Genomic DNA, 27,979 nt, shown 5'->3' on the forward strand with positions numbered 1-27,979 from the left:
TCAATTCCTAGTTTTTCAATTATTCTCAATTATCTAAATGTCGCAATATAAATAAGCAGTATTTATAAAGACAATTTTACTTTCTTTGCAGCTTTCCCCAACCAGATCCTCCCCACAAAAGGTACAGGGACCAGCCCAGGCTGGCAACACCAGGGCTGAGTTTTCCACCCCACTGTGTGGCAATCTCACAATTGGCTTATCAACACAGTAAGACAGTTGAAGGTTTGCATAATGTACAGCAATTGCTGACCCCTTCTCCTCTGGGTCCCTGTAGGGTTGAATTTCTGTCCCCTCTACCTTGACCCCCGTGAAACAGCCATTTCCATCTGTCCACAGGGAAAGGTCTGGAAGGACCTGTACCATGAGGCTAACACTAATTAACTCAGAATGGGCATGAGGAAGAATCAACAGACTTCTGGGTTACTTGATTTGCGTTCAAGAAAGCACACACACCTTTTGTAACTAGAGTTTGGGGGCTGTTAATTGTACCCCCCTCCTTTGTAAGAGCTGAGCTAATAAGCAAGCACAGGAGCTGTGGGGACAAAGATCCATTACCTGCTTTATTGCTAGATCTCACAGCCAAGGGGGGCTTCCCACCACGTTCACCTGCCTGCCCCACTATACCCCTGGGCATTTCAGCCTGCCCTGCAAATGCAGGAGAGCAGGAGTCAGGGGCAGGGGACACAATGGACTCAGGATCTGCTAAGGCTTGACACGTGGGTTTGAGAGAGGGCCAAAGCCAGCTCCAGTAATGACCTTCTTGCCATTTTAAGAAAATGAGACAAATCAGAAAGAAGTTACCTTGCATCATATAGGAGTGGGGCTAAGGGAGGCACAACTTTCCTTCCCAAAACTGCCCAAGAGTGTTGATCAGTTGGCAACATCTATTACTATTCTGTGGATAAAGACAGCAACCTGGAGAAAGCAGCCTCTCAAAGTCATTATTTTTTTTACTGTTTGGAAAAAAAAAAAAAGCTCTAAGTCTATATAATTATCTGTGTATTTATCTGTCCCTCAGCTGTGAGCTCCCTAAAGGGACAAAGGTATTCTTATCCCCTGTGACATATTCTTAGGGTTTGCCAGAGGAATAAATGAGGAAGGGAGGATCTCATTACTCTTAACTACACATAAGCCATTCAAAACCTTCCTTCTTGAGTTCAACCAATTAGCTTAACATTTGGCTCCTACATCAGTTTGAACCTGGCCTATCTTTCTCAAAGGCAACAGTGCCTTAAATTTCCAGACAGAAAATACCGTTAACTCCTCTTCATCTCTCTCCTCCAATAAACTATTATATAGTGAAACCTCTAGTCTAATTTTTCTCAAACAAGATATTGCACTGAAACTTAAAAATGCAGTTACATTTTTATTTACTTTCAAATGATTCAGAGAAATCTGGGGGCAGAGGTGAGAATCTCCCAATTGCCCTGGAATGAAGTCTCCAATGGTTAAAAGAAAACGCGGTTACAGGGCAAACAATAGTTAGAAGGCTCGCATAACGCAGAGGGGTCCCGGACTCACACACACCACTAACCTACTCAAGCTACTTGGAGAAAACCTAGAACTAGCAGAGGTGCCAACCCACTAATCTCTCCTGACCCACCACAAGGAGTGCTGAGGACCCGCCCCCATAATGCTCTATGTATCTGGGGTAGAGCTGGGAACACTGAGGCATCTGTGTGGCAATGGTGCTTCCACGTCAACAAGGTGGCCTTGTTAGCAAACGGGAACCTCCGGAATTCAGCCTCCAGTCCTAGCCTGTCCTTCCTTTGAGCTAAGTCACTCCTGCTGAGCCAGCTTCTTGCCATATCTTGAAAGGAAGGAAAGCAGCTTCCAGAGCTGATTCCGTCAACGACCAGTGTAAAAGGAGGGCTGTTCTATTTCATCACAATATCATCTGCCAACAGCACGTAACAACTGTCTGATGTGTTGTGCCAACCTCCCGACAGCCTTCATTTCATCTTCAGAGGAAGAGATTATGGCTCAGAAGGTGAAGTGACAGTCACACGGCCAGGGAAGGGCAGAGCCAGGTCTGAGCTCAACTCCCTAGCTTCAAAGCCCAGGTTTTGGCCAGTAGATTTCATGGTTTACAACCACTCCCAATACTACCTGGGTATCTCATCACTGAAACAGTATGGATTGCAGGGGGTAACAAAAAGGAGTATCACAGGGGGCTCCTAGAAGCAGAGGTGAGATTCCTTTTAACTTCCAAGAATTTGCACAGAACAAAGGTGAGGGAGGTCGGGGAGGCACACATTAAACCCTCTATGGGACCATGGTTCAAAGGACAGATCTCCTTTCTGTATCCCATTTCCAGACCTTAAGTGGTCCTGACATCTCTCTCCTTCATCCCCATATCCACATCTCCAAGCCCCGACAGATATTACTGCCTAAACATTTATGGGATGCTCCTCTCCTCTCCATCTCCACTGCCAACAATTTGGGCCAAATGACCTTCATTCCTTAAGGCATAGATGAGCACAACCACCTGCCTGGCCTCCACATCCACCCCTCCACCCTGCAACAGGAAGTCATTTCTCAAAACCCAATTCTCCTCAAGCACCACTCCTCTCCCTCCTCTCGTGGAGAACTCTCCAATTGTTTCCCAAGGCACCCCACCATGTTCCAGGCCCTCTCCCGCCTCCAGCCTGACCCTCTCGGTTCCACACATACTAGACTTCCAAATCCTTATGTCCCATGCTCCTTCCTGCCCCAGAGCCTTTGCATAGGCTGTTACCACTGACAGACTAACTCTTCTCCATGTGTCAGATCTCAACTTGAACATCACCTCAAGTAAGCCTTGCCTGAACTCCAAGGAATACAAATTCCTTCTTATAGGCTCTCCCAGAACTTCACAGTTGTAATCTGATTATTGGCAGGGGAGGTGGCATGGGATTGCAGAGTGGTCTTTAAATAATGTCTCCACCACTCTACTCCGATTTCATTAGGTAGGGACCACGTCTGTTTTTGTATTCAGTGCCTAGCCTAGCACCCAGCACATGGTATACGTGTAATACACATCTGTGAAATAACTGAATAAGCAAACTAATTTCTCAAATTAGCCCAAAAACCCTGGAATAAATCAACCCCCACTGTAGATAGACCTGAAGACTTCTTTGCAATCACTTTGCTTCCCTTTTTAGCAATTCACCCTTTACATTTGGATAGAAATGTTACCTAAATAGATTAGCCTCAGCATAAACAGTCCAGAGGATAACTAACAACCAACGCCAAGTATCTTGTAAGTGTCAGACTTCTGCTTCCCACACCCTACACTCTCACATCTGACACGCTCTCCAGCTGCCCAGCAGAACTGCTGGAGTTGGAACTTGAAGGAAATCCACCATTTCTGGGGTGAGGGCTGCCATTTCCAGAGCTACCTGACAGGAAGGCAAAATCTCAATGTGTTCCCATGCTGAAGTCAAGCGCAGGTAACACTAGGAAGGGTAGTGTTGTCACACAAGCAGGGACACCAGTCACATACACGTAGTCCATGTGACCAGTGGCCACAAAGTTGTGCACTGCAGTGGGCCTGAGGACAGGCTTTAATGTAAGACCACTGGCAGGTACGTAGCTAAGACCAAGATTTTGAACAGATCTTCCATGAGGATGCTGAAGTCTCTAAGAAATCTGGTAGAAGCATGAGTGAAAAGGAATGCAGTGGGCCAAGTGCGAGAGTCATCAGTAACGGAGAAGTCAGGAGTCAACAAGGAGGGAGTGGGTGGTAAAGTCTAACGGCAAGACACTGAATCATATTATGCACTTTCCTTCATTCTGTTTTTTACTCAAATACATTATTCAGTTCTTATTAAGTTAACTTCTACCAACTTTGTAAGAGAACTTTTAATGGCTGAGTAACATTCCATGGTGGGAATGAGCCATGGCTACTTGCCTTTTGATAACCCTTTGTCCATCTGAGAAAAATATAGATTTAACTATTAACTAGGAAAGTACTTTTCAACTTGGGCAGTTTCATTCCAAAGACATGATTTATGCAAGTTATAAGGGGCAATGAGGTAAAATGAAAGCATCAAATGTTGTTTCTGGCTGGTGCAGGTGCCTGTGAGGCAGCAGAATGAGACTACATCTGAAAGTACTCCCCCCCACCCCCTAAAGAGACTGGAATCAACACGCTGTCCGGTAGTGGACAGAACACCAAGTCACCAGGATGGATAAAGACCCTTTCCCCCCAACTCTTGCTTTCCAGTCTTCTAATGCCCACTACTGGCAGAACCTAACAAGAAATAAGCCAACGTGGGGGGGGGGGGGAGCCCCAACTCCAGCGTCTCAAAGCCTGATAAAGAGCTTAGACCCAAGTTTCAAACCAAATCTGGTCCTCCTCTTAGGAAGCCCAGCATCCACACATATTTAACCACCACGTAATAGTAACGCTGCATGCTTTTACCGATCAAGATGCAACTACCTTTCATACAAAAGAAGACACTCATGCTCTCCAAATCAAAAGGTAAGACAGAAAGTGCATGATCATACCGATCACTGCACAGTGTGTTAAATTGCTCCTCTAATTCAAACAGTCCCACATGAATATTCTACAAGAAAATGTACATAGTTGCTATAGCTCTTATTTCTAAAATGCTCACAAGGCCATAGCTGGTATTTTAAAAATTCTCCCTCCTATTACATGTTTCATTGCTTTCAGCCAGCACCTCAGTTGTTTGTCTTGTTTTTTTTTATTTACAAAATGAAGTGGCCCCAAAAATCATACTTGAAGGATCTTCTGAATGCAGTTTTCTATTACATTTTACCTAGGTACATGGAAGTAATAAGAGGTGTTGGAATCCCCTGGGTTCCAGACATGGTCCTCCCTGTCCCCACTGTACAGCAGCACCCACATTTGTTCTTGGTAATTGGAACCAATCATTCCAGTCAGTACACTTTTCTTCTTTACCTGTTGGTTCAATGGGATGAATAATCCATAAATATAGTCTACTATACTGCCCCGAAACAAGTCTCCAGAGATTTAAAAAAAAATATGTACATCCCTGAAAATACAGCATTTTAAAAACTACACTGTGATAGTTTCTCCACTTTTCCCAGTCAACAGCATGGAAAACAAGCCTAGAGGGTAAAAAACTGGCTGAAATACAGCATGGAAAAGTGAAGACAGAAGTGGTACTACTAATTTGGACCCTAATCTAACCACCTCCATAATTCAAAGATTATCAAACAGGAAATTATTAGTTTTAAGGAGAAGAGCAGCATGACTGCTTTAAATAAACACTGGTGGCAGCAGCAGAATAAATGTGTAGGGGGCAGGGAACACCAGCAGGTATTAAGACTACAATGCTATTAAAATACAGACTCCACGACAGAGGAAAAGAGGCAGATAGAAAAGGCAGGAAATACTTGGTAACTGCTAAGACTCAGTCATCGAATGCATGTCTGCACAGCTGGAGAATGGGAGATGGGGGTGGGTGGTGTGATGTGTTTAGCTAAGTGACCATGGACAAGTTACTTAGCCTATGTAACCTCGACTTCCTTTTTGTAATATACACTACAAAAATAGTAGCAGCTATTAATAACAAATGCCCATAAGACAGTAGTTATAGGACTGCACAAAATCATGCTCAGCAAAGGCCAAACAAGGTGGGCCAAGGTGGAAAACCAGGAGAAAAGCACCTTAATTTTGAGAAATCATTTCAAGACCTTAAAACTATCACAACTAAGACAAAATAAAAATGAAAGTGACTAGTATGTAAACAACATGCCAGTACACTGATACAAATACCATAGACACATTAAAGCTAAATAACCAACTATTTCAGAAGTATATCCTACCTCTAATAGCACAATTAGGGCTTACAACTTCACAAATCTCTATTTCTCCATAAACAGGTGTATCAAGTTCTGCTAAGACAGTACTTCAGCATGACAGTTTGCCATTTTGCCAACGATTTGAAAATAGCTAACTTTCAACCTATGTAAATAGTCCTGAACATTTAAACTGTAATTGTAACAAGGAAAGGAGGTGGATGCAAAAACCCCAGAGAATATTAGTTTAAATGTACCCTTATCACCAGCAACGCATCTTCCTGTCCTTTGAGTCCATTCCTTCAATTTAGATGGATTCAGTTCAAAGAATAAACTAAGACTAAAAGTTCTACATCATAGCACCTGAGGTAGCTAACTAACTAGTCCAAGCATCTCAAGCATGGCTGTGGTTTAATAAATACTGGGAATTCCAAATATCTGGAAATAAAGACCTAGGTTTTACAAACTTTTTTTTAATTCAACAATGAATGGTAATGGGTATTAACTACACTTATTGTAATCATTTCACAGTATACACAAATATTAAATCCTTTTTACCTGAAACTAATATAATGTCATGTCAGTTGTACCTCAGTTTTAAAAAGGTTTAAATACTAACCCAATTTCATTTTGGGGTAAACAATGATTACCTGCAATTATCAATTCAGGATTATCTTGATCATATTTAATTCCAGCTACTTCTATTACTGCACAAGACGTTTTGAAGCCACATCAAAAATTACTAGTAAGTGAAAAAATACTCAAAAATACTTTATAGACTTAATGTCCAAGAAGATTACTATTTTCTTTAGTATCATCAGACAAACCTACCAATATGCTATTCTCAAGGCATGTTTAAATTGGAAGGAGGGGCTTAATGAATTAAAATCTCAAATTTTATGCATTGTAATGCTGGTAAATAGCTCAAAATAAAAAATTACTGGCAGAAAGATAGCTGTCACACAGGTAAAAATTCCCTAAATGCTCAAAAATAACAATAGTCTAGGAAAAGTAGAGTGTTAACCTCTAACTTTTTCAGCCAGAACTCAAGAGCAAATTACCAAAGCTGCTGTGGATTTAAAAGTAGACAATGAAGCCAAGCTTCTCATTCCATAAAGGTCAAACAAGAAAACAAACACTCACCTGAAAAATCACTGTCTAAATAAAAGAAAGAATACACAATATACAAAGATTGTGTAATGTATCCACACAAGCACGCTACTCTTTGAAATTTAAAGAAAAAATTTATTGAAGATCTGAAAAACAATTTCTAAAAGACTGACTTTTCCAGAAAACTGTAGCTACACAATGCATTGCGTCTATCATGTTAAAACGTGCATTAGACACAAATACAAAAACCATGAAACAAGCCACCATTCTTCAACAATCTGAGCAAAGATAAAATGCCTAAGGAACAACATGGATGACTTGCAAAGGATGGGCTCTTTACTTTAAGCACCATAAAAAAAAGAGGGGAGCACAAATGGATGAGTGTGTTCAGTTATATACACTGAATTGAACCTTTGGCACTAGGAATCAGAGCATTCTGTCATATAGCATTAACACATATTATAAAAGTGCGTAGTGTCAAAGGAATAGAACCACCAGCATTCAAAAGCAGCTTTGTCAACTAAGCAATAAAACACTCTACAGTATGTCTCTCTGTTGTCCATCACTGAATACACTGGTAGCAACTTTGAAATGAAAAAAAAAGAAGAAAAAAGGAGCTGTAACCCCTTTTATTTTCTCTGTTTAAAATCAAACAGAAAAAACAAACATCAATTCTGTTATACACTAACATTTCCAAAGTACATCATTTGTACAAGAGAATGACTGAAACAAAAATGTGTTTACAGAGATCCAAACATAAGTGAGTGTAAGAGCCTCACACAGCTTTCCGATGGTACTCAGGAGGGGCCACTTCATAATCGCTGGCACTAAACAAAGTTGCAGAGTTCTTTGCCAGGTATCTAAAAATGAAACGTTATTCATTACAAGTATGGAAAAAGAATCATATTTTGAACCTAATCTCTTCTCAATTATACACAGAAGCCACACAAAGCACTTTAAAATATACTAAAACAATTGCAACCTCACAGTAAAACCATGTAATTACAACTCAGACAAATAGGGTTATTATATACCAGACAACAATGCATAAAGGAATGAAGTCCAGGGTTACTCCCTTTATTTCAAATAAGCAAAGAACAGGAGCCACCAGCATACCAAGCTAAGCACTTACTTAGACCACCTTTAAGAAACAGGTATTGTCATCCTAAAAGAATAACATCTAATTGTTTTCTTTACCTCTATGAAATCCATCATATTACATAGATTCAGAAATTGACGGGGGGGTGTAGAGCACATGCTTACCATGTACGAGGTCCTGGGTTTGGGTTCAATCCCCATTACCTCCACTAACTAAACCCAGTTACCTCCCCTCACAAAAAAAATTTTTTTTAAGAAAAAAAAAAAACAAATTAATGAGTAAATTTCAAATTTAAACAAAATTAACACTATAAAAATCAGAGACCAGTAGCAGAAATGTCAAGTAGCAGACTTCTCTTTCATAAAGAAATTGGGGTAAAGAGAGGATATTTATTCATCACTGGCAGAGCACAGACTATAAAAGGCTGTTTACATTCCCACGCACATGTTGGTTTTTTAATTATAAAATACATGATGCCGCTTAAGAAAATTCAACTACAGAACTACATAATATAGAAACAGAAAACTTAAACCTTCCCTCCCAACATCATGCCCAAGAAATAACCCACTAAGTATGATCCATACTTTTCCAAAGATTGAAAATGTTTCTCTACAAATGAGAGGAATCATACCAAACTCTATTGGAATTTAATTTTTTTAAATTCACACAACATGGACACCTTTCCTGATCAGTAATTTGGGCCTACCTCAGCCATTAATAGTTAAAAATTCTTCACCATTACTTTTTTTTTAATGAAAAATACATGCTTGGAAATCTTTGTGCATTTAAGCATTTCCACAGGATAAGTTCCCAGAACTGTAACTGTCAAAGGGTAAAAGTACATTTAAAACTTTTATATACACTGCCAAAAAGCCCTCCAAAAAGCTGTAGAAACCAGGACTGCCTTTTCCTCCGTTTCTTCAATCTTTTAATCTAAGCCAATGTGATGATATTTTAATTTTAATATTAAACATACTTTAATGGCTTTTGTACTGACCTTTCTGTAAATTTCCAATGACCTCCTTTTCATTCATCTTTTTCTTACTGAATGAGAACTTTTTTGTATAAAGATACTTTAGCATATATGTAACATGTATTCCCTTCATCTTTTAAGCACATATTTTTAATCACAGTTTAAACTTGTATGAATTTCCTGTATTGAGCTTAACTTTTAAAGACCTTTCTTACTACAAAAATCATAAAAATATTACTTTACATTTTTCCTTCATTACCTTAACAGTTTTAATTTTGGATTTAAAATTTTGATTCATCTAGTTTTGGTGAATGACAGTAAGTCTGGATCTAATTTTGTTTTCTTCCAAAGACTAGCTAGACCGCTGTTCCCATCACCATCTACTAAGCACTCCATCATTTCCTCCTCTTGTTGATATGCAATCCTGTCATTTGTGTTATTCCCACATACCTGTACTTGTATTGTTTGCTTAACATTATGTATCTACCCCTGTACCAATACCACATAATTTTAGTTGTATTATAGTATTTATACTGTCAATCCATCACAGAGCAATTTTCAGTACACTGAACTAATCCATGTTTAATTTCAAGCACATTTTTAGACTTACTTTAGGAAATCATGAAGATAATTCAGTAATAAAGCAAGGCTCTTCTCATCCAGAGGCGTATAGGCCAACATTGCTCCAATTCGTACTATTTAAACAAAAGAATTTAGTCAAAGTTACATCCAAGGTAGCGCTATAGCCATATATTTCCATTGTGTGAGCAATTGCAACCATTACTGATTCCTCTGAAGTACACCATTTTAGAAATTGACTTTAAACAGGTTTTAATGTATTAAATAAAATTTTGAATTTGAACTGAATGTTTTTAAACATTACTTTGTTAGCCCCCTTCATATAAATTAGGAAAGACAAAAGGCCCAAAGGAAAAAAAGTAAAATTTTGTTTTCTAAATGGCATATTACCAAATAATCTCAGTAGATGTGGTGCTCCATACACCTGGGACATGGGCGCGTCAGGATGATCGGCAAGGATTTCAGCATACTGTGGTCTCTCAAATTTGTAGAGTAGTTGAGTGCCCAACATTACATTGAAGTATTCCTTTATCCCTGCCACGACTTCATTAACAGCATACTCCCTGATAAATAAAAATATTTACCTTCAAAGCAGGCCATTGAAAAGAACTGAGAGATAAGGATTAGGTCAACCAACATAAGGGTAAGGGATTAAGTTAAAGGCTAAACTAATTGACAATGAACCTCTACTGAACAGGTTTTTTTTTAAAAGAAGAGATTTAGTAAGAGCACAAGGAATCAATTCTAAAAATAAACCAGTGGTAAGCAAACTACAGCCCTCAGGCTAAGGATGATTTTTACACTTTCAACTAGTTGTACTCTAAATGGTTATATATGTACTTACATAAAATAGATTCAATTTTACCTAGAACATTTATTTGGCTCTTTAAGAAAAAGTTTGCCAGCCAAACCCCCTGTGTTAAAGCAATGAAATTCTACTTTGCTAGTTTCTGATGGTACTACTTTAAGAGTACGTATTTCAGATAATTTCTTTGGCAATAATGTTTGAAATGTATGGGTATACTTCAAAGATATGTATATTCTTACTTATTATCTGTGTTTCCTCGAGATTTCTTATAATTTGCATAATCCTCTAGAATGGAATCCACATTCTTCTTGGCAGGAAGATAAAAGAGCTAAGAAAACAAAAAAATACTTGAATACTAATACTGTTTTTCAATAAAAAGGTATACTGGAACTTTTAATGCAATAAAATATCACCTAATAGTATTACAAAACAGCAAAGGAAACTGTTCACTTAAAACATAGTTAACATGGCTGAGGAACTAAGAATTTAATTTTATTTAATTTCAAAAGCCAAATGTGGCTAGTAGCTGCCATACCAGACAGCTCTAAACACTGGTAACCTGTTGAACACACTATACTATCGCTACATATGGAATGGTCCTGCACATATACCTCCGTGATATTATTAAATCATCATTTACTGTATTGTATGATGGGCCAGACCCTGTCTGAAGCACCCGAATGCTCTTTTCATCCTCACATCAATACTATGAGGTAGGGACCCATTATTCCACTACATGTAAAAACTAAAACACAAAAAGGCCCAAGTAACTTGCTCAAACTCAGTAAGTGGTAGAACCAAGTTAAACCTAGCAGTTTAGCTCCAAAGCCAAACCAAGAAGCAAACGCATTGTACAGTGTATGAGATGTCTATTAAGTTTCATAATCCTCATGCAGTCCCTATTTCCCCCCTCAATCCTGCCTGTACCATTTAAGAAATCGGTTCCTTTGTTCTCCAGAGTGCCTCATTCTGGACTTTTATGACTTTATTTTTATGATGTTTCACACATACCTCATAATATTCCTATTTCCTGTAGACTGGTAATTAGACAAAGGACCTTGATTAGACTCAGGTTCTTCTGAAGGTCACAAATACCCTGCAGACAGTATTGTGTGCTTCCTATTACACTCCACTAGCAGTAACATATGTGATGATGTCCCATTGTTAAGGCAAGAAATACATGCTTCTTTTCATCAATTTTCAGAATGACTTCCTGCCCTAGCAACTGCCAATTCTTTTTTAAATCATTAAAAATCCACGGACTTTTATATATGTACTTTTTTATTTCATTCCCTTCAAAGTCCTTTCTGGCAATCAAATTATTCAGTCCCTCAATTAAAATGCTCATACTGTCAATATTCAAATCTACACAACCTGTTCTTTAAAATTTTTTTTTTAAACGAGCAACAACATATACAGATTACAATCTGTATAGCTTTCAAGTTACCTGTTTTTGTCGGGTAATTAAGTCCCAATCATCAACAAGCCATGGTTTTAGTTCTTCAGGAATCTTTACTTTAACCTCAACTCTGTTCATGAATGTTTCCTCCTAAATAGAAAAAGGGCATTAAACATCTGTCTTTTCTTGCTGAGTAACAGCTCTAAAAGAGTTTTCTAAAGGCTTTTCTGGACCTTTAGAGGCATTGGGTATAAATTATTTACTCACACAGGCTGCTGGAATTGTCATTTCAAAAATGGTAAAGCATCATATAGCTAGCTCTGGGGAGAAAAGAATCCTGGTAAGTCTATTCAGTGCCTCTTCATGTGAAGGCAAATACGCTTTAGCAAATCTTTTCTTCTGTAAATGACCACTCCGACTTGATGCTTTTTAACTTGTATTTTTCAAATTCATTGATTTTGAATAGTCGTATCATCAACAACTAGCCAAAACACAATTCTAATACATAAAACTAAATGTACTGTCTTCTTTTTTTTAATATTTTTTGAAGGGCAATTTATTTGTTTAGTTTGGGGGGGGAGGGAGAGGTAATTAGGTTTATTTATTTCTTTATTTTTAGAGAGGGTACTGGGGATTGAACCTAGGGCTTTGTGTTTGCTAAGCATGCGCTCTTGTCACTTGAGCTATACCCCCCCCCCATACTGTCTTCTAATTTGTCTTCAATAGCTGCCTAAAAATGCCTGGTTTTCAGAACATACCACTGTTTCTAAGTATATCATTGCTTTATTATAACCTCAGCTTCAGAAATGTAAACTATGTCAGTTAAAACTTTAAAAACCTTATTTTTAAATTCATAACTTTGGAAATTATAAACATAATTAGAAATAAGACATTTTATTCACTTATGTATGATTTCTAAACTATTATATACACACATATATATGTGAAACTGATAGGCTTTCCTGGTATTTTTTTGTTTATTAAATCATCTTGGGACACACTAAACCATTTAATGTGACCTAATTAAGTCTATTCAGTCTAATACCAAAGAAATACTGGGTCTTATACAAGAACACAGAGCTTTACAGCAAATATCTGATGAGTTGCGGGGTAAAATTTAGCAGGAACGTATCTAGAGCTACAAGTGAAATAAAAAACAATGTATACAAGTGTATCCTTTATTCAAAAGGGAAATTTTTCAATTCAGTAGTTGACTACGTTACCAATGGATGCTTCTGAAGGCTCAAAGTTCTGACTATTTTATTGTGTTGTGTAACATGACAGACTAAAATTTCTAACATACTATACATTAACTTAGGGAAAAACTCACGTTTTCAACAGTAGGATCTACTCGGGCCCTTTTCTTGCGAGGAGGCTGAGGTGTCTCACTGGTACTGCCACCATCTCCATTTCCAGGTGCTATAAAAATTTGGGGGTGAGGGGAGATTTTTAGCTTAACAAATGAGAAACTCTAAATAGTTTCATGACATACTTTTGATTTTTCTCACTACATAGGTGTTACTTAAATCTATATTAAAGATAGCATTCCTACTAAAAACATAACTTTTATGAACAGCCCTACCAAACATTTAGTACATGGTAAAATTTACTATTACCATTTTACATTTATTTTTACAATATATCTTCTCAGGGCCAGTCATTAAGACTAAACAATATGAAAATAATAAATGCTTACAGGTTTCTCTGTGGTAGAAAAAGGATCATTTAGTTCTCTACTACTACGTATCTAATTCTGTAACTGCTGTGAATCATATTTGAGACCATCAACATAAGTTTACTCTAAAACTTCGTAACTTTTAAAACTTAACAGTGAAGGCAAAATGCAAATGTTATAAAGGTAGAATAATCGATTTTAACAAAAAAGTTAATATTCTTACTTTTCTGTTTGTTCTTTTTTGTTTTCCTGAAAGGAGGGAAGAAAAAGAAAAATAATTATTTTTAGTAAAACTGCCTCTTTAAATTCCCTTTTACCAGGGTTAAATTCATAGAGAAATACTGCCTTGTTTGGTAAGACCACGCAGTGATCTTTTTCCCTGCTCAGACACAAGGATTTTTACTAATAGTTGGGTAAATTCACATTTCCCTCCACATGGGGAAAAATAAACCAAAAACACATCAGGAAACTTCCTTCCAGGATTATATTACTCATTTGTAAGTTTATAGCATGTAAGTTGTAAAAATATACTTTATAAGAGAAGTGTTACAAACACACAAAAAGCTCCAAAGGTTAAAATATTTTTCCCAACTACTTTAGTACTAGCGTAATTTGATTTTGGATTTGCATGTTTTCAGGCCAACCTCTAACTCCAGTCTCACTGATCCAAATTCTGTTTCGCTTATTTCTTCTCTAAACTATATTCTCCCCTTTACAACAACAAATACTCTCTTCTCCCATTTGTAGAACAGAGCTAATGTCTTGGTTATTATCTGCAACAGCAATTTAACTCATATCTATTTACATACATACTGCAAAGCAGTAAATTACCAATTTTGACTTTATAAATTCTTTCTAGACTGTAAGGAAAACAAGTTTACAAAGCCCATGATTATGGATTATGCCAGTGGGACCGTAACAGAACAACTGATTATTTTTACTTTTCTACATCTTAAATACTTATAAATGCTGTTAATTACCTGTATTTACTTAATTTAGAGCTTGGAGTTTATTTGACATCTCTAATTAACTTACGTTGGCTATGAACACAAATATCTGGCCATCTCAAAGTACAGATTTTCCCCTCCTTCTCTAAGGTTAACTTCTGTAACACAAATATTTGCTGGACACTATTTCTGGGTCAGATTAAATCATTAACTTTTACTTATACATGTCAAGAACACATGGGGACCAAGAGAAGTCAAGAGATCTTATATTCATTTCTTACCCACTCAGTCTATACCATAAAGTAAAAAAAAAAAAAAAAAAAAAAAAAAAAAATACTGACAACTGATCTCAACTCTAAAGATCTATAAACTATACTTCAATGAACCCCAGTGGTAAAGATTTGCTTCAAACTTCTTGCTTTGTATTAAATTAACATGCAACCTAGTTTCTCAAAGTATGCAACAGATTTCGTACAATAGACTGATGCTTTGTTTGTCTTCCTATTTCTAAGCTTTATGACTGTTATAATCAAAATATAAGCTGTCTGATGCAACTTACTTAAAAGAATAACTGAAGTCCTAAGTCATTCTTGAGAAGTCATTTCACTAAATAATGAACCACCGAAGTAAACCTTTGAAGCCAAAGTGCTTACAAAATTCACATGTATTTGCTAGTTTAGAAAGCAGAAACCCCCATCCTTAAGGACCTAGATGTCAACAAAGTAAAAGGTATATCTGGTTCTTATGATACACTCTAGCCCGATGCATTTATATTTATGTATATTCAGAGAAAGCTAAAGAACAATTACCAAACACTAAAGATGATGTAGGGCATAAAACTAAAAATTAAACATTCAAAATCGTTTTGAAATCAAAAGTTAAAAAAAAAAAAAAAGATTTAATTACCGTTTTTTAATCTCTGAGTCTACCAGAGCAAAGCAGTACTTAAAATTGTATGATGCCTTCCTAAGCACTCAGATTATGACCTTTTCAAAATGCTATTTTCCCATTAAAAGGATGGCTCCTGGAGAAACATTAAGTTCCACTGTCTCAGGGCAGAAAATGTACAAGGTAATCCTAGAACATTCTGTCCTATCTACTGAGAGACAAGAAGATCCAAGACTCAAGATATCTTAAAAGACTCATGAGCCAATTAATCTGAAGTGGTCCCCCTTGTCCAAGGACAGAAAACTTGAGTTTTAAAGCTTTACCTCATATACTTACTCAGCCATTGTTTCTGTAGTCAAAACTATGCAACTCTATGAATTCAAATGTTTTTGAACTCAGATACAAATAATTTTTAGGCCTACTACTTTCTATATTCATTATCTATACGAACTTTTAGCAAATACAGCTTTATTGACAAAAATCCATTTTTCCATACAATGAAAAAGTTGCTGGCTTTAAGATTCAGCTACTCTAGGGGGGTTATAGCTCAGTGGCAGAGTGTGTGCTTAGCATGCACGAGATCCTGGGTTTAATCTCCAGCACCCCCATTAAAAAATAAGTAACTCTAATTACCCACCCCCCAAAAAGATTCAATTACTCTTAAATCCTTTCAAATTCTACTATATAATAGTTTTCCAAAGAACTAAGTCACGGGAGTGTGTTACTACTTATTAACAAAAGCTATGAGCCAACCTCAAATAGTAATCCTTGCCAAATCAATTATCTTCTCACCAAAAAGGTGAAACTTCAAACATTTCAAAATGCATAATTATCTTCATAACTATCACCTAAGTTTTCGGTAGTAAAATCAAACTAGTTAAGTCTAAAAGCAATAGAACTTGGTTTCAAGGAAAAACATACTTCTCTTAGATAAACCCTATTTTAGAGCATGTTATTTTTGATCCTCTGACAAGCACATAACCACTCATTAAAACTATGTCCTTAAAATATTCAAGTTGAAAGAAAAAATGGTATTTTAATAAAAGTTATGATTCTTTATGCTTTCTTTTATCAAGTTACCATTCTACACTGGTTTTCAGATACATAAACTTATTACACCAATGTATGTATATGACTTCCACACACAGGCTTATTATTATTACCAAGGTGTTCTAAATCTTAAGAGTTAACAAGGAATGGTTTTCTTTTTCTTAGGGGGTGATCTGAAATCTTAAATGTCTCACATATTTTTACTATGGATTTCAAGAGGGGAATTAAAATTAACATATACGTTAAGCATTATTGAAAGAGCAATTTGTAAAAACCGCAAAAATCTCAAAACTTATGCCCCAATTAATTCAATACTATGCTTGTAAAAGAAAACACATTACGTGCACATTTACACATACAACTTAAAAATAAAATAAGGGTTGTGAATATACTGCCACTGAATTATACACTTAAAAATAAGTGGTAAATTTCATGTTATGTATGTTTTGCCACAGTAAGGGGGGAGGGTAAGAAAACCTGCTAAGGAAAATTACAGAATCAATATGTAATTGATATGTATTTTCAACAACCCAACACTAACGGGATTCTCACTGGCCAGTTTCGAATTACAATATTCCAGTTTCCATTTTCAATAAAGCCTAATACAAGATAGTGGATATTAAGTTTGAATTTCACAAATAGTATGCAAAATTAAAACAAAGATATGAATTTCTTACACTTCAACATTTTTCTGTTGCAGACCAGATGTCTTCTTTCCAGGGGCAGCCCCTCTCATCTTCCCCTCTGCATACTGCTCCCTTCAAAAATAATGTTAATAAAATCATCATAAAATAAGTTATTTATGTGGAAAAATAAATTAATAGCTTGATTTCCTTTTGAAGTTTATATTCAAATTGAAGTCCCAAACCTATTTATATTCTGGTACAAAGTTTTAACAAGTTGGACAAAGATAATGTATCTAAAGAAAAATCAATTAAAGAAAAGAAGATGTACCTTAAAAAGAGCCCAGGAGATAAGAACATAACAATGAACTTGCAACTACTGAAATTCTAACAACATCTTGCTTTGTTTTCTACCCATCTCTAAGGACAGGCTCAAAAAATGATACGTATGCTACTTCCTTTCCCCAAGAAGGACTTCTCTTATCACCCAAAGTCAAAAGCCAAAACACAGTAGCTGACAGGTACCAAAAATCATTTTATAGGGCAGAAAGCCCATGATTTCCATTGTAGATTCCATTTCCAAAAATTAACTTCCAAACATTTCTCCTCATATTCAATATGTTGCAAAACAAACTTACTGATTGGCTTTTTGAAGTTCTCGTTGTTTCTGCAGATTGGTGTCCACATATTTGAGTACTCTGCTTTCTGGAACCCATTCATCCCAACTGAAAAGGAGAAAAGTTAAAATATCATTCAAACATATTGTATTACTATTAAGACTCTGTCCTCCAATTATTTTTTTAGAGATCCAAGAGGCAAGACTTTTGACTGCTCTGAACTAATTTGATAAACAGGCATTACAAATCCATTCTCAACTAAAATGAAAATATAGTGAAAATATGTTCTATAAAAAGGTAATAAACATATTCTCAAAAGCAGCATTCTAAATCTTAACTGCCAGAGTCCAAAAAGCAGATTATTAAATCATTAATTTTTTATTTTATTATTTTTAATTGAAGTATAGCCAGTTTACAATGTTAATTTCTGGTGTACAGCTTAGTGTTCCAGTCATCCATATACATACATGTACTCATTTTCATACTCTTTTTCATTATAAGTTACTACAAGATACTGAATATAAGTTACTACAAGATACTGTGCTATCTGTATAAACTTGTTTTCATATTGTTTTGTAAAATGGCAAGAGTATGGCATTTAACATAAAATATCCCAAGCAAGTATCCTTACAGAATAAAGCCACCTAAAAGATTTTTAATTTCCAAAAAATGAGGCACAGGAGTCCATAAGCTTACTTCTTAAAGACCTAACACTAATTAGCTGGTTAACTGTGTTACAAAGTTATAGAACTCTCCGTGACTTAGTTTCATTATCTGTAAAATGGCAGTAATAATACCTATGTCATAGGATTGTTATGAAAATTAAATAATACATGTAAAACACTTGAGTTTGACACACAAAAAATGAACACTCAAAGTGTGTCAGAAATATATTAGGAGGTCCACAATACTCAAATACCATCTAGATCAACTCAACTGAGGCTGTAAATTAAAGTGCTGTAATGGTCGTTAGACTGTATCACCTTAAACCTTTACTCATTCACAAATGAATACACCAACTTTCAAGGCATCACCAAAGAAATAGCTTTCTAAACATCAAAAGGTAGAACCAAACACTCTTAAAATACCTGCTTTCTAACACTTAGAAAAGCTCCTTCAAAACAAGATTTCTGGATGTTTTTTTCCAAAGGGGAAGACAAAGGTAGGGTCTTTCTCAGGGAATGCTTAATTTTTCATGCAAAGTGATTCTTTTCTCCTGCTGATGGAGCTCCTTTAGTGACACAATTAAATGTATCCTCGAAGTTTTTTATTTAATAATTTTCCACCTCTGACCTCTTACATAAGATAGCCAAAAGAATAAATAATAGAAAACTTCCTTCAACATGATTTCCTAGAGAAAACTTTAAAACATGCATTTACCTAGAGGTCAGGAGGGGGTGGTGTACTGAGGGAGCTCCTTCAGGAACAGGAAAAAGGGCTACAATATCCTCACGTGTCTTCAAAGTTTTTTCAGAGCGCCTGGGCCTCACAGCACTTCTGATACAGACAGCATAGTACAAAGTAATCTCAGTAACTAGGTGTAGAATTTGGCTTAAGCTTTATTTAGATTTATTTACAAATGGAATATTTAAATGTTTGTGTCAACAAATTCCAATAAGGTTTTTGAAAATTTAGAAGTATCTTATTATCTACTGCCCTTTTGAAAAAAAAAAAATATATAGTATTTACTGAAGTTGAAGAAAATTCCGGTTTGGAGATGGGCTTTTGTATGAAGTATAAAAGTATAGTATCCTATGAACCATTTTCAAAATGAGGATCTTATTTTTATTTACATATCTATTTACATCTGTTCCAATTCTCTATTAAAGGGAGCCAGCAAATCTTCACTTACCACAAAGTTCCATTTCAGAACCTTGTAAATTCTTTCCCCTTGGTATAAAATTAATTTAAATAAGGACTTTGATCTAAACACCATGTCAATTCTAGAGTTTCTTTTTCATATCAGGAGCTTAAAACTCATGCTGAACCACAGGAACATCTTTTGCTCTAAGAAACATCACTATTAGGACAGTAACTGAAGGCTAAACATTCAGAAATTTTTATATATAGGTCAAACATAAAAGAATTTAATAATTATCTAAAGAAAGCTTGTCATTAACTCCCACAGTCACAGTGATCCATGGCACTATTTATACAACACTAAATAAAAATGTAACACACTTGCTGGGTATTTGAATAACTCCTCCACCTTTCAGAATGGGTTTATTTAAAGGCTTCTCTAAATAGTAAAGATGATTTTTTTTCAAAATTACATGTATTTATCTATATACCATATCAAGTACAAAAAAACACATCCTTGTTAATACATCTACAAAGGTATTATTAAAGATCTCCAATATGTAGTACAATTTTTTCTTTCTTTTCCCAAGGAGTAATATATACAATAAGGCAAAAAAACCAAAGCAAAAAAAACTTATGCACCCTATCATTTATTTGTTACTAGATAATACAACAAAGGAAAAAACATTTATTTTCAAGCAGTACTATCAGAAAATACAAACATTTTATATAAATGTATTTCCACAAGTTCTTATAGGCTACAAATGCCACTTAAAACCATGAAACAGTTAATAACAAAAGCTGTGTTCACAGCTAAGATGAAATCCTAAAAATTATTTATAAGTGTACATGGGGTGGGGGACAGACTTATCCCATAAATTTGCTATTTGCTTAAATTTCCTGTATAGATTTAAACTTTCTTATACATGATATGCATAAAATAAGATACCCATTTCCTATAGAGAATCGAGATTCTCATTATATCTTAATATATACTCTTTATCTGATATTAATCGAATATCAATATGTATAACATAAACCTAATAATGAAAGTCTTTAACATTGTTTTTAATAAGGAAGAAAAAACTGTAACACACACTGCAATCTAGAAGATAAACTTTCCTGGATACCAGAATCAATTCAGCATTAATCCTAAAATCCCACTTAAAATCATGGACAAGTTTGCTTTTATAAGACCAAAAATTGAAAAGCCCATGGGGTCATTTTGAGTTACTGTATTACCTACCAATCATTACTAGAAATATTTTAAGTATTATTAACGGGGGGGGGGGGGGGTCGCAAGGTGCCACAAAGGGTTTTTACAAACTTTAGCCCTCTACCTTTCCACAATTATACTAACGAAAGGAAAGATAATGTCTGATTTCTTCTTAGCTAAAACAATTTCATGAAAAAAATTTCTAACTAATAAAACTGGATTGGTCACCTGGCTAGGGGACTGTACAAAAGACAACCAAGGTAACAAGGTCAGTAAACATAAAGGAAAAAACCTCCTTCCAAAGCAAGAGTACTCAACAAATCAGATGGCACTGTTCACATGAAGAGGCAGGTACCAGAGAATGGCTCAGGTAAACACAAAGCTTTAAAAGCTGCTAGAAAACCACTCTTAAAGAACTACACTTTCTGGCAGTGCTATCTTTGAAGGACAAAACACCATTAACAAAAGTAATTAAGAATCTGTCAAAATAAAAATTATTAGGCTATTAAATTACAGGAACCAAAAATTAGTAAGGTGTCAGATGTGGTACTTATGGGCCCCAAGGAAAAAGACCCATCACTGATCTCCACTGGCTGGATATTCTAGAATGTGTTCAATCTATAACCATCGTCCATTCCCAGCAACATCAAATACATCACTACTTAAAAAAAAAAAAAAAAGTTTAACTCTTTGGGGTTAAAAATTAGGTTCTGTAATTAAATTTCTGTACCTGCGTTAAACCATATGGTAAAAAGTGAACCACATGAATCCACTTTGTAAGCATATAATTACGTTTCCAAAGTTCAAACATGAGTTGGTCTATACTTCCAAATCAGGCAATCTTTTATCTTTTTCCTTTTTCTAGGTAGAAAAGCCCAACCAGCTTTGGGTATGACTACTTGAAACAATGTAGGTAGCTACTAAGTTTGTGTTAAGGCAAAATACTCAAGCTGTCCTAAAACGTACCAAAACCAGAAAACAGCCGGTCTGACTAATGATTAGACATTATACCAGAACATAAGAAATACTCCAAAAACATAAAATCAAATGGCTGTACACTCTAATTTCTATTATATTTTCATCATACTACAAATGGTTCCCCCTTCCTTCAATATATATTACATTAAAACTGTACAAGAATTAAGAAGCATATGCTTCTGTCAGTCTATGACACAAAGCTACCCTATTAATTACAAAAACTGCTTTTAAATCTAATACTCACTTTTTATTCCAACCACTGTAATGTATAAAGTATTTCACTTGTTTATCCTTTATGGCAACCTTTACACACTGAAATGAAGAAGAAAAAAACTTTAGAAATACTGAAGGAAAAAAAAAGACTAGCTGGGTAATTCAGAAGTAGCCAAGCTTTTAAAGACATGCTCTACATTTAAGAACCATAAGCATAAAAGGCCACCTGAAATCTTCAATCAATGAGCTAGATAAGCTATCCAACAACAGCTAATGAAAGCTGTATTTGTGCTTCCTCAGAGTCCAACTAGTTAAAGCTTTATTTCAAAAACAAATTCAGCTGAAGAAAAATACTTATACCATATTATTTTAAAATTTCTTTGGTTTATGTAAGGCAGTAGCTGTTTTGCTACAGATTATCACCAATTAGCAAAGTGACAGATTAAAAAACATTTTGTGTTCTTCTTAAATCCAACCAAATTATACTGAATATACCATTAAGACATATGTACGTAATAGTTCCTGAGCATCTCCATGAATCCAAATTGTTATTTTAGAACTTTAAAAACATATACCTACTACGCATTTAAACAAGTAAAAAGTAGAGAAAATGGTTTAGTCACACTGACACTTTACAACTGTTAAGACTATTTTCACAGACACATATAAACTATTCACCAAGAACATATGTAGAAACTGCTTTTAACTATTAATACTGTTCAGTATACCATGTTCATTTTTTAAGAAACTACCTTTTAAAAAAGACACATCTTAAATATTTGTGCTAAAAGTTACCAGAAACAAAATACTAAAAACATTTTCGACTTTAGAATGCATTATTCTACTTATCTTTGGCTAAAAGTAAAATCAGTGTTTATAACCTGAGCACAACACTGATACAGAGGAAAAGGCCCCAGAATTCAAACTCTGGCAAACAATGCAACAAATAAAAGTTAAATGTACTCATTTTAAATGTTAGCTTTTATCTTCAGCGTAATATAGTTGGCTCAGTGCTTACTTAGCATGTTTTATTTGTAAGTAAAATGACTTTGACAGTATTTTCTCACAAGTCATTAACTACACAATGCTATTTTGCTCCCATAAACAGAATTCTATCTTTCCCCCTCAGATGCTCTTTCCAACTACTGGACTTAGCAGGTCAGTTAAGATGAATGGCAAGATACCAATGCTTTATGTGACCCACTAAGCAAGCAGTAAGACACTCAAAAACAGAAGAGGAGGAAGTATGAATCTATGAAAACCTGTGAATAAGGTAGCCCTCTTACTAAAGAAAACAACCACTGAAATTTGGTATCAAAAAGTCAGATCTAACCAGTAGTTTTGGCTAACTTTTCAAAAGAAAATGGGTTTCATACCTTTGCTTCATATAGAAGAGGCCCATGAAAGCACAGCACTCGCTCACCTGTAAAAATTAAAAAATTTAAAGTACTGGGTTAACTGTGATCTCTCTTCATATATAAGAATATTCACATCTGAGAAAGCCATCACACTTGTACTATTTGTACTTTTGTAATTTCTCAAAAAATTAGGTTAAGTGGGTAAGGATCAATCAACACTTCAGCTCAAACTTCAACAAAAACACCTAGGTAACTGACATAAACAATGAAAACCAACTTATTAGGATGTCAATCTATTTACATCATCACCACCTGCTAAGCAAATAAAATCTACGGCTAGCTATTGGCAGGGTTGTTTTGTTTTGCGGTGTATATTTGGGATTTTAAAGAAAATTTAAGTTTAGGACCTTATGCTCTGTTATCTCTCTATTCTTCCAGCCCTTTTACTGATTAAACTAATTAAAATATTCTAAATACATGAAAACTTCAAAGTGCATCAGAGATGCCTGGATTTTTTTTAAGGTCCCACTATGTTTATGTCTTCTGTGTTCAATGACGTTCTGAGTGTTAAACTGCTTCAACGAACAAAACATGGAACTTACACTCTGTGTTGAACCTACCATTAAGACTTACAAGACTAAATAAAATGCTTGCTCATTAGACAAATCAGGCAGGCAATTTCAGGCAGTACCTCAAAGTATCACTTGATTGTAGAAGAAATAGATTTCTCAAATGTTATTTTAGGTCCTTTTAGGTTTCAACAGATTCAGAGGTAACAAAAGTGCCAACACAGTCAGCTCCTTTAGTTCTAAAATTAAATTAAAATAAGCCTACTAGCTCAATTCTGAAGAAACTATACAGAGCAGTATGGGCGACACTGATATGTAACAAAATGGTTTTGCACAATTTACTGGATTTCATATAACTATCTTCATAAGCAGTATGACAAATGATTGATGAGCTATCTGGGAAGGTCACAGGGAGGGGCCCAAGCTGAGAGAAACAACTGGTATAAAAGCATAGAAGAAACATGATATAAATTCTTGTGCAGTGGTCCCTTCTGAGGAACCACTGCCAAAGGATGCTTGGCCTATGCAAAACTTAAAAGTGGAGACTAGAAACAGAGACGGAAGACTTCTTCCAAAAGCCAGGAATAAGAGCAGAAATACTTGTGAACCAAAAGCAGTCAGACAGCTCAGCCAAAGTATGAACAACTTAAACTGACCTCCAGTATGGTGGGAGCATTAACCAGAACAGGAAATTGAGGAAGGCTTTTTCAGATCAATTTTGGAATGTTACAGTGGCTCTAGGACATCCAAACTGGAGCCATCTAGTAAGCAGTTGAGTACCAGTCTGGGTAAGAATAAGACCAGGGTGATATAAAGCATAGGGCTAATAAATAGCACCAAAAACCAGCGGGGATTGGGGGGAGGTATAGCTCAGTGGTAGAGGGCAAACTTAGCATCCACGAGGTCCTGGGTTCAATCTCCAATACCTTCATTAAAAAAAACAAAAACAACAACAAAAAAACCTAATTACTCCCCCAAAAAACAAAATAAAAAAAGCAAAAACAAAAAAGCACCAAAAATCAGACCTGTGTCTCCTAATTTAACTCTCCAGGTTCTGTTTAAAAGCACCCTGAAAATGGCCTTATTCACCCCGTCCTTTTGGCTGCTGCCACCAAAGACAACTGCACTGAGGCTAAGGCCCTTTGACCTCCATTCTAGTTACCTGGCCCTATTATCTTGTTGAAAAAACATACAGCTAAATTGAGAAGTGGAAAGACTGTTAATTGGGGAATGGGAAAACTATTGTTCCAGGTTTTTTTTTTTAACCTTTCTCCACTCTTAATCCTTTCTAGTATCAAACTACAAAAATAATTTTGCCCAAGGCTCTTAAATTTAAGGGTGATGAGATTTGATTTCCCCATCCTCCCACTGGTTTGCTTACCTGGAACATTACTAAAAGCCCAGCATCAGCCAGTCTCCTGACAAGCCAAAAGGGTCCACTCCTAGACAATGAGCTAGATGCCCAACAGTTTTCTTTACCATATGCTTTAACAAATTTCAAGTGGAAAAAGCAAGTCCAGTGCAAAACAGTCACTGTGCTGAAAAGTTGCTTATAACATACACTGTACCATTATTAAATAAGAAAAACTTTCATGTTTAAAGGAATCTTGAAAAAATACTATTTCTGATAATTCCTATTTCTACCATACAAAAGCTCAGTTCTTCTGCAGTTTTATGTAATTGTTAGCTCCGACAAAATATTCCTTTTTCCTTACCTATTCTGTGAAAGTGTTTCTAAATAATTACAATTTCTTAAAGATGGTTATTCAACTCAACTTTGACACTAGAGTAGAAAACATGCCTAGAAAGTGATGGTAATGGTAGATTGTTTGGTAGCTGCCAAAACCTTACAGATAACCTTGGTTCCTCCTCTTCTCTCATTCACCACTACAGCGGCACATGTATTCTTCTTTATTATCCCTTCTCACTCTACCGCCCCCCTAATTTAGAATTAAAGCACTTCCTCCAGAAAGCCATTCTTAACTGTCCCAAACCTGGATGATTTTTCTTCAACATTCTACAGTGGGGATTAATTTTTGTGCCATGTACCCTTGACAGTCTGGTTAAGCCTAAGGGCCTTTTCCTAGAATGGTTCTATAAAAACAGAAAACATACAGTACTACAGAAAAAAAAAAAAACCCACTATATTAAAAGTTATCAAAACATGTAAAATATCATATTCTATGGTATTATGAGCTCCTTAATGATGTAAACACTTAGTAAACTACTGATCCAATTAACTGCCACAATTTTGAAGTAAAGAGCATACATTATCTCTGAATGTATTTCCCACAATGGTAATGCTGGGATGTGAAAACATAAAGCTAATAATACCACAAGGTTTTTTTGTTTTGTTCTGCTTTTCTGCGGTGGAGGAGACCTACTCAAAGCCCAGCATCAGCCAGTCTCCTGAAATACTAAATTTCGGTTGGATAATAGAAAAATAACTTGCCCGTCCAAGTTCACGAATCTTCTGAATTATACCCACTGACCCCACATTAACAATCTCTGAAACACAGGGTTTTTAAAACAAGGAATCCACAGAAAGTAGTCATACAGCTTCTCCGGGTGGGAGAAAGCAGGTATTAAGGGTCAGTTATATCAGAAACACCCTTGGAAACCTCTTAAATATTCCACATACTTGGGGTTTGTGTATGTGAGTCTAAAAGTAATCAAACTTAAAAATCCCTAGAACATTTTTTGCAGACCCTCGACATTATGCTAACTAACATACATCCATATTAATGAAAGGGAATTTTAAAGTGTTCTTGCTTGCCTAACAGAATTTTTCTTCCACTTTAATTTAAGCCTCCACTTTAAATTAATAGATATTTTAATTGTGGAAATTAAAGAGCTGTCTTCCACTGAAGTCAGGTTCTACCATCAGTCAAAACGTCGATCAAACACAATAAAAACTCAACTTTCAAATCAGTTAATCCAACGTTATTGCAATTAGCCAAACAACTACTGTATTTAAAAGATGGCATCAAGGAAATGAGACTAATAAATGGAAAACTTAATTCTGCAGCTAGGTAGTTTATTTTTTTACGAGCAACCGCACAGCAAGAGTGCACTCACATTCCCAGAAGATCGCAGCATTCCGCTTTCTGTAAAGCAAAGGGATGCCTTCAGGCAACACAAAGCCAACCAAGACGCTGGTGTTTTTTTCTCCTGACCCCACCCACTTTTCCCGGGAAAGCGCCGGGGAACCGGTTTACGTACAGTAGGGGTGGAAGAAGGGGGCGCTGCATCTGCCCTAAAGCGGCGTCTGCGGCTGGGGACCGAGGCGCCGGCGGCCATGATGGGGAGGCCATCTTGCGGCGACCATTTTACAACGCAGTTCTCCCGCCACAAGGCGCGAAGCCCACCGCAGCCGCAGCCCGGCGGCTCCACAGAGCGCGACCACCTCGGGGCTCGAAACCGCCCCCGAGTCCCAGGCGTTGACCGCCCACGCGGCCAGGGGCCTCCACACCCGCTCCAGAAACCGCCGCCGCCGCTCCCTCCCCTCCCCCACGCCACATCACTTCCCCTAACGGCCGCCATGGCGCACCCGTCGCCTCCCTACAATAGGCTGCTTTCTCGGCGCCCTTTTCCTCAGAACAATAACAAACACTGCACGAAGGCTGTGCCACGCGGTAAGGGCTTCCTCTCCCACTCTAACGCCTGCGTAACCCTTTCACTTCACAAGTATTTTCTCCTCGTGACGCACCGAAACAACCCGCCGCAATGCGCTTTCCCCGCACAAAGCCCTGCCCGCCGCCTTCTCGGGGAGCAGCCCTTGCCACCCATGGCGCCCAAACCTCAACCACCCCGAGCCCCCCTCTCTCTCCTGCGCCGTTAGATACCTTCTCCCCACGGGCTCAGACTTACCCTCCTGGAATTTAGGCTTCGGGTCCTGCTTCGGCGCCATTTATAAGTGATTCGCCGCCGCCTCCTCCTTCTCCCACCACCCCCGACTACCGCCCCCTACTCTCTACCCCACCCAACTCCGCGTCAGACACGCCGTCAGGCACCGCCAGCTCTACATCCTGGGCCCGATTTGCCAGCGCCCGCAGACCTCACAGCACCGCGACCCGCGCAGCCGCCGACCCAGCCAACGGCTGCCCGCCGCGCACGCGCCTCTGCGCCCGCGCCGCCGCGGGGCACGCCGGGATTGGTAGTTCCAGGGCGGTTGAGGCCGGCGGGGGTGGGGGAGGGGCGGCGACCTCTTCCCATCCCCCACCCCCACCCCCACGCCCCGACCGCCTAGGGTTTTTAAAGCCTAGATTTGATTCTCCGTGTTGTTGGCGGCCAGGGGAAGGGAAG

The 27,979-nt window shown here is 37.0% G+C and overlaps 1 protein-coding gene across 2 annotated transcripts; it reads right to left on the reverse strand.

Annotated features, from left to right (window-relative positions):
• Positions 1-7,496: 7,496 nt before the first annotated feature.
• On the reverse strand, positions 7,497-27,707 carry MORF4L1 (mortality factor 4 like 1). 2 transcript variants are annotated; one of them, XM_074354232.1, is made up of 13 exons: positions 27,545-27,707; positions 23,124-23,170; positions 21,779-21,846; positions 18,921-19,037; positions 17,562-17,648; positions 16,978-17,058; positions 13,639-13,664; positions 13,071-13,159; positions 11,789-11,890; positions 10,581-10,669; positions 9,924-10,096; positions 9,565-9,649; positions 7,497-7,742 (listed from the first exon to the last, which is right to left on the reverse strand). In XM_074354232.1, the coding sequence occupies exons 1-13, from the start codon at positions 27,582-27,584 to the stop codon at positions 7,658-7,660; spliced, it is 1,089 nt and encodes a 362-aa protein (XP_074210333.1). In that variant the 5' UTR covers positions 27,585-27,707; the 3' UTR covers positions 7,497-7,657. The 2 variants fall into 2 exon arrangements, with proteins under 2 accessions (XP_074210333.1, XP_074210334.1); XM_074354233.1 differs by lacking the exon at positions 18,921-19,037 and having other exon boundaries at positions 27,545-27,701.
• Between the last annotated feature and the right edge of the window lie 272 nt (positions 27,708-27,979).

The sequence above is a fragment of the Camelus bactrianus genome, chromosome 27, assembly GCF_048773025.1.
Source record: "Camelus bactrianus isolate YW-2024 breed Bactrian camel chromosome 27, ASM4877302v1, whole genome shotgun sequence".
Classification (NCBI taxonomy): domain Eukaryota; kingdom Metazoa; phylum Chordata; class Mammalia; order Artiodactyla; family Camelidae; genus Camelus; species Camelus bactrianus.